General features: G+C 26.5%; 3 protein-coding genes across 11 annotated transcripts; 1 reads left to right on the top strand and 2 right to left on the bottom strand.

Moving 5' to 3' along the window:
* Nucleotides 1-79: 79 nt before the first annotated feature.
* On the bottom strand, nt 80-6,238 carry LOC122500209 (transcription initiation factor TFIID subunit 12). Of its 6 annotated transcripts, none has more exons than XM_043609012.1 (4): nt 6,126-6,238; nt 863-1,087; nt 450-642; nt 80-314 (listed from the first exon to the last, which is right to left on the bottom strand). In XM_043609012.1, the coding sequence occupies exons 2-4, from the start codon at nt 1,085-1,087 to the stop codon at nt 187-189; spliced, it is 546 nt and encodes a 181-aa protein (XP_043464947.1). In that variant the 5' UTR covers nt 6,126-6,238; the 3' UTR covers nt 80-186. The 6 variants fall into 6 exon arrangements, with proteins under 6 accessions (XP_043464947.1, XP_043464950.1, XP_043464944.1 ...); XM_043609015.1 differs by having other exon boundaries at nt 971-1,087; nt 6,126-6,146; XM_043609009.1 differs by lacking the exon at nt 6,126-6,238 and adding an exon at nt 1,584-1,735.
* Nucleotides 1,833-4,953, top strand: LOC122500204 (geranylgeranyl transferase type-2 subunit alpha). Its single transcript, XM_043609001.1, has 7 exons — nt 1,833-1,968; nt 2,534-2,644; nt 2,716-2,834; nt 2,908-3,095; nt 3,202-3,399; nt 3,485-4,078; nt 4,505-4,953. Exons 1-7 carry the CDS (start codon nt 1,966-1,968, stop codon nt 4,939-4,941), a joined length of 1,650 nt encoding a protein of 549 aa, XP_043464936.1. The 5' UTR covers nt 1,833-1,965; the 3' UTR covers nt 4,942-4,953.
* Nucleotides 6,225-12,465, bottom strand: LOC122500206 (growth arrest-specific protein 1-like). 4 transcript variants are annotated; one of them, XM_043609005.1, is made up of 7 exons: nt 12,280-12,465; nt 11,566-11,625; nt 8,110-9,034; nt 7,100-7,385; nt 6,804-7,015; nt 6,414-6,703; nt 6,225-6,252 (listed from the first exon to the last, which is right to left on the bottom strand). In XM_043609005.1, exons 4-6 carry the CDS (start codon nt 7,379-7,381, stop codon nt 6,415-6,417), a joined length of 783 nt encoding a protein of 260 aa, XP_043464940.1. In that variant the 5' UTR covers nt 7,382-7,385; nt 8,110-9,034; nt 11,566-11,625; nt 12,280-12,465; the 3' UTR covers nt 6,225-6,252; nt 6,414. The 4 variants fall into 4 exon arrangements, with proteins under 4 accessions (XP_043464940.1, XP_043464941.1, XP_043464939.1 ...); XM_043609006.1 differs by having other exon boundaries at nt 8,445-9,034; nt 12,280-12,463; XM_043609004.1 differs by lacking the exon at nt 8,110-9,034 and having other exon boundaries at nt 12,280-12,463.
* Nucleotides 12,466-12,762: the final 297 nt, after the last annotated feature.

Raw genomic sequence — 12,762 nt, 5'->3', positions numbered from 1 at the left:
TTTTTAAGTTTATTAGTATATGTCTTGTAAAAGGTTTAAATTTAACGAAGAAGGAAGGAAAAATTTGTAAAATGTCAAATATGAAATATGAAGAATATAATACAAATATTTCATTTACAATTGTTAAACTTAAAAATTTACAATAATTTGTATTACAATATTCATCGGCAGTTATAAAAATAAGGGTTAATATTTTTTTATTGATTTACGAATAAGAGCCAATCGCTGTTTGTGTGCTTCAGTGACTGTAGCCCTTTTATAGGGTCGCACTTCATCAGTTCCAAAGCCAGGAATCCACATATTCCAGTTTCTTTCTGGAAAGGAATATTTTTTTAAAAATATATACATTAAAATAATTTTTTTTAAATTGGTTAAACAGTTTGTTTGTTTCTACAATTTATCAATAAAATAAAGAAAATACGCATAAGCATAAGATTTAATAAACATACCTAAATGTAGTTGAACATCTTTGACTTCAACAGTATTAGCATGCCTATGTTTGGCCAGTAAACATGCTGCATTAACTGTGGTTTCCACGAAATCGTCTGCTAATTGTAGGAGCATTTCTTCAACATCTTCGTCTAGTTGTTCAGATGGATCTACTTCTCTCACTAAATCTTGTAGTCGAGTTTTCGTTAAAAACTGAAAAAAGTTGTTTACAATAGAATATACATTAATATTTCTTTCTTTAAAAATAAAAAAACAGGACATGTTCAATTTACTCTTTGGTAAATTGAAAAGTTTATTGTTTAATACTCTCTGCAATGCTTCAGCAATATAAATTTTAATATCAATTGTTATAATTGGATAATAAAATGTTTTCAGTGTACATGCAAAGTGAAAACAATATAAAGGAAATAACCTGTGGGAATTCATTGCATGTCCCAGAAACAGAAGATTGCATTTGTGAAGTTTTTACTGATTGGTTAGAATATTGAGATGGTTGAGATAGAATTTGGTTTTGCATTACCGATGCTGTGGTTGATATAGGAAGAGGATTCTGATTATTAGAACCAATAGACTGCAAATTTCCATGGGCAGAGGTAGAGTCAGAACTTGCTTGTGTCACAGGCAATTGTTGAGACATCTGAAACAATTCATTTATTACATAGAAATTCAAATATATTATTAATAAATGATTTTATAAACAAATGCTTCTTAATGTCAACAAAATGTTTGCATAATCTGTTACTATTAAAATCACCTAAACAAAATTCAATTAAAATCATAAACAATTTTCAAATTACTTCTTTTTTTAATATTTTAAAGCCGTTCTTAATTATAATATTTTTGACAGCTCACCTAATATGAATTTACGAAAAGTTTATATTTCTAAGATAAATATTTGGTATAATTCGTTTTACAAAGTTTCTTACCGTTGATTCATCTTACTGACAGGGTTCATTAATTAATAAAAATCTTACATATATTTTACTTAAATATGTAATTAATAAATATTTTGTAGAAATATTAAATGGATATCTATTAAGAAGTACTTAAGAAGAGGTTAATTATAACCTTGTCACAATAAAAATGTGCAATGTTTTTTTTTTTTGGAAAAATACAATTAATTTAAATATTACCTTTAAAAACACAAATATTTATAACTAAAAATACATGCATAACTTTTAAGCTAAATAGTTTTGACTATAAACCATAGCAGAATAGCGTCGTAAACGTAATGACGTAAATGAAATCGTAGACGGAGGAATGAGTATTCGGCTTCGGGCGAAAGGACATGAAAAAGAAAATGACAGAAGCTGTCTGCGTCCTAGTCCGTTCTCATTATTCAACGCAAAACGCAGGCATGAAAACATAGCCTAAGTCTTGAACGTACCATAAAGGTACTTGCTCAGCTGTGCAAGCATCTTTATGGAGTATTTAAATTGACAACATTTTGACAATCTGCAAAAAGCAAATATTTTTTACGCTGTTATTTCTAAGTAGTGTAAGGTGTCAAATAAAATGGTAAAAAAAATTTAATCTTTATTATTTTTGTTCATTTGTAGAAATTATAAAACGTCACATTCTGTATGTAGTCTGCAAATGAAAATGCTTCAGAATATCTTTTTTTAAAGCAAAGTGAGGTTAAACAGTTTTAGGTTTTGCATTAAACATTTCATTCATGTGAATTTTGTTTATTACATTAAATACATTAAAATAAAGGGTTCGATATTAATAATTAATTATACAAAGAAAAAATGAGTTAAATTAGTACAATTTGAATGATAATAATTTTTATTTATGTATGCTGCGTCTACAACAGAATAAAATAATTTATTGAACAATGTGTAATTAGTAAAAAATGTGGTAATTGGTAAATTATTATGGCAACTATCAGAAAGAAAATTCTTCATTTGTTTAGATGGTCTCTTGTAAAAAATGACTATCAATTAAAATTGAAATAAAACAGGACCTAAGTTGCTTGAAAACAGTTACTTATATTAAAAAAAAAAATTTTAAAGAAACCTTTAGTTATTAATTTTATGTTTGTACTTTCTAGTTAGCTAACAAAAATAATTTTGTATTTCAGCACGGACGAATAAAAGTTTATACATCTGCAGAACAAGAAGAAATAAAGAAAAAAGAACAAGCAAAGAAAGTTATAGAGTACAGAAGTGGAATTAACTTTATTTTCCAAAAGGTACGTCTCTAGATTGTTTAAAAAATAAATTTAATTACAATATATTTTCAAGTATATCTAAAATTTTATAGAGAAAAGAAAAATCTTGGAATCATGAATTATTGGGAGCAACTGAGAAAGTACTTGTTCGTAATGCAGATATTTACACTCTTTGGAATATTCGAAGAGAAGTACTTATAAATAATAATTGGTAAGTTGCCATCACAAAGGTGTATTTAATTAATTTAAAATTAAATTCAGGATTTATGTTTAATAAAATTCAGGTCTAAAATAGAAAATGAAGAACAATTAGAGAAAGAGTTAATGCTAACTGAAAACTGTTTACGAGAAAATCCCAAGTCTTACAGTGTTTGGCATCATCGATGTTGGGTTATTGATCACATAATAGAGCCAAATTATAGAAAAGAATTACTTTTATGTACAAAGTGCCTAAATATTGACGAGAGAAATTGTGAGTACCTTTTACATATTAAAGACATATTTTTATTTTTAAGATATTCTTCATTTTTAAAATGAATTTTTATTTAAATAATTACTGTAACTTATCTAAATTTCAGTTCACTGTTGGGATTACAGAAACTTTATTGTTCAAAAGGCAGGAGTGGCTGACAACGAAGAATTTGAATTTTCTACGGCGAAAATATTAAACAATTTTTCTAATTATTCTTCATGGCATTATAGGAGTAAAATATTATCAAAAATGTTTCCTGACGTCACCCATACGTTACCGATCGAAATTAATAAGCACAAAGAAGGTAATATTACAAATAATTTCTTCTTTTTTACATATTTTAAAACTGTATAGAATTATTAAAATGCATTTAACTTGTATTTTTGTAGAATTGGATTTAGTAATGCAAGCAACTTTCACTGATCCCAACGATACCAGTGCTTGGTTCTATCAAAGATGGTTACTGGAATGTGGTAAATCTTTAACGAAGAAACTTTGGAGAGCCAAACTGACCACAACTGACGCGCTGGTTGTCTTTCACGATAACGTTTCAATCGAATCACCGAATATCAGTTTATCCATTGATGGCAATATTTTGGACTGCCAGTGGAAATCAGTGAATAATGAAAAGTTTTCAAAACTATGGATCACTAAATTTCATCATCCATTAAATATTACTGACAATAGTGTCATTCTTTTAAACTATGGAACTGATATTTATCCATTTGAACTTTTAAATTCTTCATGGATTTGTAAAACTGAATTGCCACTGAACGAGAAATCTAATGAAATCCAACTTCGAGAACAATTAGTTAATTATAAACAGTTATCGGAAATGGAACCTCAAAATAAATGGGCATTATTAACTGGAATATTTCTTATGCAAAGTATTGACGTAGTTGAATTTCGTTCAAGTATTCTTTGTGATATAGATCTATTATTGACTGTGGATAAAATGCGATGCAACTATTACAAAGATTTAAGTAAGTATAAAACTTTATAAAGTTTCAACAAAATATCCCTTATCAATTATTGGTTAATTTCGATTTGAAATTTCAACTTAGTAAAATTCTGTTTTCAAGTTGATTAAAAAACTGAGTATCAATTCATTGGAATGAATTAAATTTGTTGTTTATAAATTTCTAAACTTTGGCATGCAAGCAATACGGATGCTGCATTGTATGTGGGCAAACAGAAAATTTAAAGTCTGCAGACTGGCAGTCCGCAGATTATCATTCAGTTAATTGAGGGGCTGGCTCGAAGAAGCGAGGCTACGCTCGACGTAAGCGCAAATACCAGTTGTGACCCAGAGGCGCTCATTGCTCTCCCGTTCGAGTGTAGCGTCGGCTCTTTGAGCCAATGTCGATTTCTTCTCAAATTTTAATTTTTGTAAATACTTCTCTTTGCAGGGAGTAAATGTTTGATAGACAATTATTTATTTAATTTTTCGCAAGACGAAAATGAAAACTGTCGCAACTGTCAAGCAAATCTTTCTGGCCTGGGATTGACAATTTTATATAAAGAGAACTACTTATCCTTTCTTCAAGAAATCAATTTAGATTCTAATAATTTGGGAAATTGTTTACAACGATTGTCTTCATTAATAGAATGTAAAAAATTATCCCTATCAAATAATGGTGTAAGTTCCACAGAACATTTTCCTATTTTGCCTAAACTTGAAGTGTTAACGCTCAGGAGTAACGATATATCTAGTGTAGAAGATGTTTTCCATTTATTGAAACAAAACAACTTGTCAGAATTGGACATTCGAGATAATCCTGTGTCTAAACTTGATGCAAAGCAATTTGAAAATATGCTTCTGTCAACAAATGTAATAATAAAATAATTCTTCTCTTTACTTTTGGAAATATTTCTATTACTTTTTTCAAGGAAGAACGTGAACGTAAACGTGAATCAAACCTAATCGAAATTTACATCTGATTTAAGTATTTTTTTATGTCCTTACGTTGCACCTAATTCGATCAGATATTACGAAATTATTGGTATTATTGGTACCAATCAAAAATTGTGGAAAATATTCTTCTTTGGGGGCAAGCCGAAATACATACATGAATATATAGAAAGTAACAATTTTTATTATGCTTTTTAAATCACTTTAACTTATAATCTTTAAAATATCGTCTGATTTTATTAATTTTCTATTCTTTAAACTCATTTTGAAAGTAATATAAAAATGGTACGAAATTTATAGACTTTCTGTAGCTATAATGAAGACAGTTTTTAAAATTATTTCTATGACTATTCTTATTATTTAAGACACAATTTGTTATTACTTTATCTAGTTAAAAAAAAATGTAAGTTTCTTTTCCATTGTCCTCTGTTTTATAGTGTTGAAATTAACCTTTTAACAGTAAAGTTTACAATGAATATTAAAAGTGTGAATATCCGGCTTCAGTGGATCTCAGTTCCGGGCGATGCAATCACACCCATTCCTTTCGAGAAGCAGTTGAGAAAGATGCTTTTCTTTTAAGATCGCACCTGTCTTCTTTCATACCAATACGGATACAGTTTTATATTTCTCGAATTAAAAATTGAGCATCACTACCCACATTGAATGTTTTTTTTATAATTACTTTGTTTATTCTTTTTTACAATATCCCGGTTTTTGAAAAATAAATATCGAGTTATTTTCCAGAATTAATATTACTACGTTAAATATTAAAATGTTGAATATTTCAAGTCTTAGCATCGCAAAGGTACTGTGTTTTTCACTACACATAACGCATACAAAAAGGAACACTTTTTTCTTAAAGTTTGAAAAAATTGTATGGAACATGAATTTACCGAAGAACCTCTTTAATGTCATGTTATTCAGTGATCATATGTACTTCAATACTGGAACACACGACAACTGAATAACGTGACCTTGAGTGTCAAAATGTACATATAATTCTTTTTGTTCTTAATAACAAAGAGCTGAACTGGAAAAATATTGTTATTTTTCTAAATTTCAAGCTTTTCAAAAAACTTGAATCATTTTCTGACATTTGAAATTTTTTCATAGATTACCTAGGAATATTTTTATTATTATTGCTTTTGAGTGTGATTATTTGTAGATATTTTGATTCTTTGGTCGTTCACTCGCGGAATACTGTTCCTCTTTTCTTTTATGATTTCCATATATTACCAAGTCAGTCTAGAAATAAAAAATTATTTTTATTTAAATGTGCGGTTAAAGAGAATCTGATGATGTAGCTCTAAGGCTAATGTATTTTTTTTAAATATAGTGTATTACAACAAATTAAAAACTCATCAAATTAGTTCTTTTATTTACGAAATAAGTAATGAAGAAATTACCTTATATTTTTGAAAAAAGTAGAATCATGGATGTGAATAGTGTTATCCTATTTATCACAAATGCGTTTTTAATACTAACAGCATTTGAACTTTTATTAAGAATATTCATACTAGTGTCCTCGTTTGATTTTTTTTCATCCTGATAAATATGATGGTTTTTTTTATAACACAATGAATTCATGTTACGATGGATAGATTTACAGTCATAATCTTCAGCGCCATCACAAAAACATGTATTCAATTTGTCAGCTTTTTCTTGCCGTCTCAAAATATTTATGGAATTTCGGCATCTAAATATGTAAATAAAATAATTCCAAATATATTTTTCATCTGCGATTAAAATTAAAAAGAAGAAGAAGAAGAAGAAGAAGAAGAAGAAATCTTTCTTACCGGTGAGTGCACTTTTTACCGTGAAACATACTTTTACAATATCCGTTATAATATGCCAATGCTGTGTAGCATATAGCATCGGCATTACATATCCATGTTGCTATTCTGCAGGACACTCTTGTTCTGTTCATTGCCGCTATGACTGACGATCGACAGACTTCTACTTTTTGTTTTGATTGCAAGCAAAGATGATCTTCTTGAGTGCAATCACACTGCAATGTCATAAAAGTACGTTAATAAACCGAACGGCTGAATAATTGATCGATGATAAATAAATGAAATATTTATTCTTTTACCCTCATCAGTTCTTTTCCCTCGTCCGTACTTGTAAGGGCAATAAGAGCATGTTGACAGGACTCGGGACATTTGTTGATATCTCCATGGAGGACTGATGTGCAACGTGTAAGGTACTGTTGTAAAGCCATTCCACATCCTGTTCTATAGGCGCATCGCATTCTTGCATCTTCACACCTCATTGAATTATTTGTTGCTAACGAATTTGAACATTTTGTTAAAGTAGACATCGAGATAACAAGTGCAATTAGGACAATGTCCAGCCACGCAATATTCAAAGTCATTATCCTGGAAAAGTATAATTCATAAAAATTGTGTAACTATATTTCCAAGTAATTTTCAGTATGACTACTGAAAATTAGGAATCTTTTAAAAACTACTCTGCATATCGCATGAATCTGAATTTTGTTGATATCCAAGAATACAGTTTTGTAATATATTAAAGAACATTTTTTTGTCTATCTCATATTGTAGAGAAATTATCATTTGTTAAAATACAAATGTTATTTTCTACTATATAATAAATAAGTACACATAAATCAGTGATAATAATTATATGTTGCGAATATTAAAAATAATTTTATACCCTTAAAGAAATTGACTATTTATAAAGAATATTTCAAATTATTACTAAAGGTAATTCAACAATAAAGTTGTAAAAATTGGGGTAACTATTTTTCTTACAACTTATACCGAAGATAGCATTTTAACGGGACACATTTTATACGTTTAGAGAACCATTCTACAAATTGAGTTGTCTCCACAAATAGGCACGACCTTGATACTTTCTTGTTAAGTCTTATAGCATACACTGTCATGTATTTTTAAAATTAAATAATTATATGCATATAATGAAATTGTTGTTAAATATAAAAATAGATACGAATAAATATATAATATTCATATATTTATTATAAATTTATTAAATTTGAGAAAAAAATATTTTTCTGTATGTGTGTAGTTGATTATTATTTGTAAACAAAATTAAATAAATTTAAAAATCAGCACATACCTTAATTTATTCTATTAAATCCTTTTTTGTCATATTGTTCAGTAGCAATAATCGTATGTCATAATATGGTGTGAAATATATTTTTTCACGCACAAGCGCACACAAATGCACAAAGTCTACTTTTAAGAAAGAATATAAATATGTATATTCATAAAATGAAGTTTACGTTATTTTATAATGCAAGTATAGAAAAAATTATTATTTAAAAAAAGGTGCTTAAATTATTTGGAAGAAAAAATATAAATAAAAGCGCGATTTTTATAAAAATATGTATATGTAATGGTCTACCACTGCAGTCACAAGTTTAGCTTGTATAGAGAGCTACAAACACTAACCGCCATCCAGGGGTCCAGAACACCCCAACCTGTGCTCAGTCCATGCCTGATTGAGATACTACCTTCTTTCTTTGACCAGCCTCCAGATGAGTCCCCCTTCACTCGAGGGGTCCCATGGTTCTCAACTTTACTTTATTTTACATTCCTATTTAGTTTTAATATTTTTAATACAAGACAAATTTTCCTCAAATCACTATTATTCTAAACTCGAGTTTATTTAAAAATACTTTTCTCGCTTTCTAGAACCGGAAAAAAATAAAATCTCAAAGTGAAAAAAAAAATTCCGCTCAACAATAATACTTTAACATTTTTTTTTCATGAACATTCATTTACGAAGAAAGACATTTTTTTTCTTTATTTCAGAATATTTCGATTAAAAGATAACCTGCTTTGATTAAATAATAACTATATATTTCATCACGTAGAATTTTACATATAAAGAGGTATTCTCATAGAATCTTGAATAAATTAGAAATAAAATGATATAAAATTTTGAAAGGGTGATTGAAAGCAATGTTTCTGAGAAATTTTAGTCTAATAATGTGGAACAGCAACAATCTTCTCTTGTAGAGCTCTTTGGATTAAACTGCCTGTTCAAAAATACAACAGTTAATTGAATATAATTTCAAAAAAAGAATATTTTTATTTTGGAATCTAATAATTAATGTTGAGTTTTAATAAAGAGCACTAAGTGGATACTGAGCGAGGTTTGGAAGGGATATTACCAGTCGGGTACCAGTGACAAGCCTTGGGCCGCTCACTGCTACCTGACTGGTACGAATTATACCTTCCAACCACACGCTCGTCCCTTTATTCTCTGGAGTCCCTCAATTCTTTTACTCAAACAAACTACTACAATAGATTTATATTAAATTACCTATATATTTTAATAAAAGATTTAAAAACAATAAAAATAAATTATTTATTTATTTGATAAGTTTTTGCATTAGGTGCTAAAGCTGAAAAGAATTGGCGTATTTACAGCCATTTTCTTCGAAATTTGCACCTTTTGTAGCAACTGCTTTAGAAACAATAATAACGTGTTAAATGTAATACGTTGAGATTCAGAATGGCGCCTTACGACTCACTTAATGACTCTATATATACGCTCGTACACATCTTATAGCAGTGAACGGAACAGAGACACATTCACTGCATGCTTGTCTTCCTTTCATAATATATCAATATATTATACAATTATAAATACACGGAAAAAAATAATTTAAAAAAATAAATAAAAATTAAAATATAAAAATTTTAGATTAAACAATATACCTACACTTTTATATTGTGAAATAAATAAATTGATTGTCTCAAATAACTTATTATTTATGTTAAATAAATTCATTTATTACATTTAACTAATTATTTAATTGACCCAATTAAGATTTTTTGATTCAAATATGATTCAAGTTATTTAAATCAAGTAAATATTTATTAGATCCAAATATTTTATTACGAATTTCCTTAATTGTAATATTATTCAAAAACACCAATAACTTCTTTTTTAAATAAATAATTTAATTATTATTTTCCCGAAGGAATTAAAATTTTTCAAAACATTCAAATTCAATAACTTTTAAATTTATTATATAAAATATGAAGAAATCGATCACTCGATATCTTCATATTTTAAAATAAATAATTAATTAAATAAATAATTAAACATGACCGAGTGATAAAATTATTCTTTTATACCTATTATAAAAGAATATTTTTACTGTAACTACATCAAAATTATTTCCATCAATTCAATTTAATTATTATTTTTTGGAAAAAAATAGAATTTTTAACTAAAATTTTTATTTAAATGAGTTGTTTTTAATAATTTTTTAAGTTTTTAAATAATTTTCAAATCCATTTGTTTACAATTCAATAAAATAAAAACATGAAATAATTTTTAAAAAATTCAGTTAAACTTTTTGAAAAAAATTAAATCTGCAGAATTGTTAAGTTAAAAGTATGAAAAATTCAGATTTTCAAAGATTTTAATTCAAACCCTTTTTAAAATTCTATTATTTATAAAAATTCGCACTATAATGCTTTGAATACTGAATTATAAAATTTTAACTGAAATTCCTTTTTAAATCAATATTTATTACAAAATTCTACGAGAATTCAATTATTTATTTATTTCTTTATTCTACAATTAATTAAATAGAAAAATAAATAATTTATTGAATAATTGAATATTTCTCAAAATTAAATTCTCATAAAGAATATTAGCAATAAATTTTTAAATCATTAAATTCTTTCGTCGAATTTGAAAATAAAGTTTTTAAGATTAATTACACATTTTTTCGAGGAATTCGATTAAAATTTAATTAAAAATAATTAAAATTCTGCTAGTAGTTTTATTATTTATGAAAATAATTGAATTTCTAGAAAAAAATATTATTTACGAAAATAATTGAATCTCTGTAAAAAAATTGTATAGTTTATGAAAATAATGGAATTATTACGAAGAAATTTATAACAAATTTGAAATTGCATTCTTTGTAAATAATTGAATTCCTGTGATATTTTTATTATTTATCGAAATAATTAAATGTTTTCGTAGAATTTTATCAAAATTTGTTTTAAATAATTAAATTCTTTTGGAAAATTTTATTAAAATAGTAGATATTGAAAATGATTGAATTGAAGAAAGTTTTTGAAAATAATTGAAATTTTACCAAAAAATGTACCTATTAAATTTTCTGGAAATAATTTAATTTCAGAAAAGAAGTTTATTATTTATAAAGATAATTGAAATTTTGACGAGAATTTTTTTAAACTTTTGAACATAATTGAATTTTTGCAATCATATGTAACTTCTCTAAAATGCAAATTCTTTTTAGTGTTTTTAACTAAAATTCTTGTATAAATCCATATTAACTAATTAGAAATAGAAAAAATTGAAGGTTTCTTGGTAAATTTATAGTTTATGAGGCAAACAAAAAAAAACACCAAAATTTAGAATTTTCTTATGAATTCTAAAAATTTAATTATTCAACTGGATAATTTAAAAAAAACTTAAAAACCCTAATTTTCTAATTACTTATTGAGATTCTAAATCACTTTCCATTTTCTCTTTTATATTTTTAATTTTTTATACATGTATGGTTAGAAAATTACTTACATTTCGCCATTATCTTGACTCCGTTTCCCCTCTTGTGAATCACATGTACAAGAAATTTCTCTGAAAAAGTATTACTGTCATATTATATACCATATTACACACAGAATAAAAATTTGAAATTTGTCTTTTTTGTTTAGTTTTTCGTAAGTAATTTTTAATTTATTTTCAAAAAATTGTATTGGCTCAATTCTTATTTATCAATAAAGAGCAATTATTCATTTTTAAACTTTTCAAAATTCTTACTTTTCGTTAAGAAAACCACTGTAAAGAAAGAGTATTCCAGTTGAGCCAAGAAAAAATTTAAACAAATACCAGAACCAGTTGTAATCTGTCGTGCAAAACGGCATTTTTAGAAATATTTTATTTAAGACATTTATTAAATTTTTTTAAAGAATTATTAACAATTAACTTCACATCATTCATTTTTCTTTGTTTCCTATTTATATCCTGATTTTACAATGACAATTTATTTTAATGTTAAGGAAATTATAATTGCATCTTTAATTATAAGGGTTAATTTAATATTATATCACTATCAATGATCATACGATTAAGATTTGTACTAAATATTATATATAATTAATTAATATATAATATGTATAATTGTATAATATAGAAATACTATAGAAAATAATGAAATTATAAACTTGTTTCATTTAAAAAATATTATAAAAGTAATTAATATTAATTAATAAAATCTTTCAATTTATTTACCTTGACAGAATTCTATTATTTGCTGTTTATCCTGTTTATTACATATAGTTTTTTTTTTACTTGGCAAGTATCGATATTTTCGATCTGAAAGATCGATTTTTAAGATTGCACCTTAAGGTACGTTTACACCTTCGGTAAAAATTTCCAGAAGGGGAAATTTACATTGGAGTAAGAGAGACAGATATACAGTCTATTTCTCTTACTCTAATGTAAATTTCCCGTTCTGGAAATTTTTACCGAAGGTGTAAACGCTCCATTAGTCTCGTTCCAGAATGAATCAAAACGCAACGCCGAAAACGTCCATCTACGCCAAAAGAAGCAGAATAACGTCGTCTTCTTCTTCTTCTTCTTCTTAGACTCCAATAATAAAGTTTGGAGTAAATATGGCTTCGAATTATGAATAACGTCGTCGTAAACGCAAGAATGAGTTAAAGAAAAATATACCTATCATCCTTCTCTAACTTTGCTTTCTGTCCTTTTCTA

Source organism: Leptopilina heterotoma, unplaced genomic scaffold (genome assembly GCF_015476425.1).
Source record: "Leptopilina heterotoma isolate Lh14 unplaced genomic scaffold, ASM1547642v1 Lhet_182, whole genome shotgun sequence".
In the NCBI taxonomy this organism is placed as follows: Eukaryota; Metazoa; Arthropoda; class Insecta; order Hymenoptera; family Figitidae; genus Leptopilina; species Leptopilina heterotoma.
Note: the sequence above shows the minus strand (reverse complement) of the source record. Positions and strands in the feature narration are given on the sequence as shown.

What these genes read in the sequence shown, in the direction of transcription:
- LOC122500209 (XM_043609012.1), bottom strand. Translation starts at nt 1,087, where the DNA reads ATGTCTCAACAATTGCCTGTGACACAAGCAAGTTCTGACTCTACCTCT. An exon ending in CATGCAATGAATTCCCACAG is followed by an intron (nt 643 to 862) that starts GTTATTTCCTTT and finishes AACTTTTTTCAG; the next exon opens with TTTTTAACGAAAACTCGACT. An exon ending in AGATGTTCAACTACATTTAG is followed by an intron (nt 315 to 449) that starts GTATGTTTATTA and finishes ATTCCTTTCCAG; the next exon opens with AAAGAAACTGGAATATGTGG.
- LOC122500206 (XM_043609003.1), bottom strand. Translation starts at nt 11,912, where the DNA reads ATGCCGTTTTGCACGACAGATTACAACTGGTTCTGGTATTTGTTTAAA. An exon ending in AGGGAAAAGAACTGATGAGG is followed by an intron (nt 7,016 to 7,099) that starts GTAAAAGAATAA and finishes ATGACATTGCAG; the next exon opens with TGTGATTGCACTCAAGAAGA. An exon ending in GGTAAAAAGTGCACTCACCG is followed by an intron (nt 6,704 to 6,803) that starts GTAAGAAAGATT and finishes TTACATATTTAG; the next exon opens with ATGCCGAAATTCCATAAATA.
- LOC122500204 (XM_043609001.1), top strand. An exon ending in GTACTTATAAATAATAATTG is followed by an intron (nt 2,835 to 2,907) that starts GTAAGTTGCCAT and finishes AATAAAATTCAG; the next exon opens with GTCTAAAATAGAAAATGAAG. An exon ending in AATTAATAAGCACAAAGAAG is followed by an intron (nt 3,400 to 3,484) that starts GTAATATTACAA and finishes GTATTTTTGTAG; the next exon opens with AATTGGATTTAGTAATGCAA.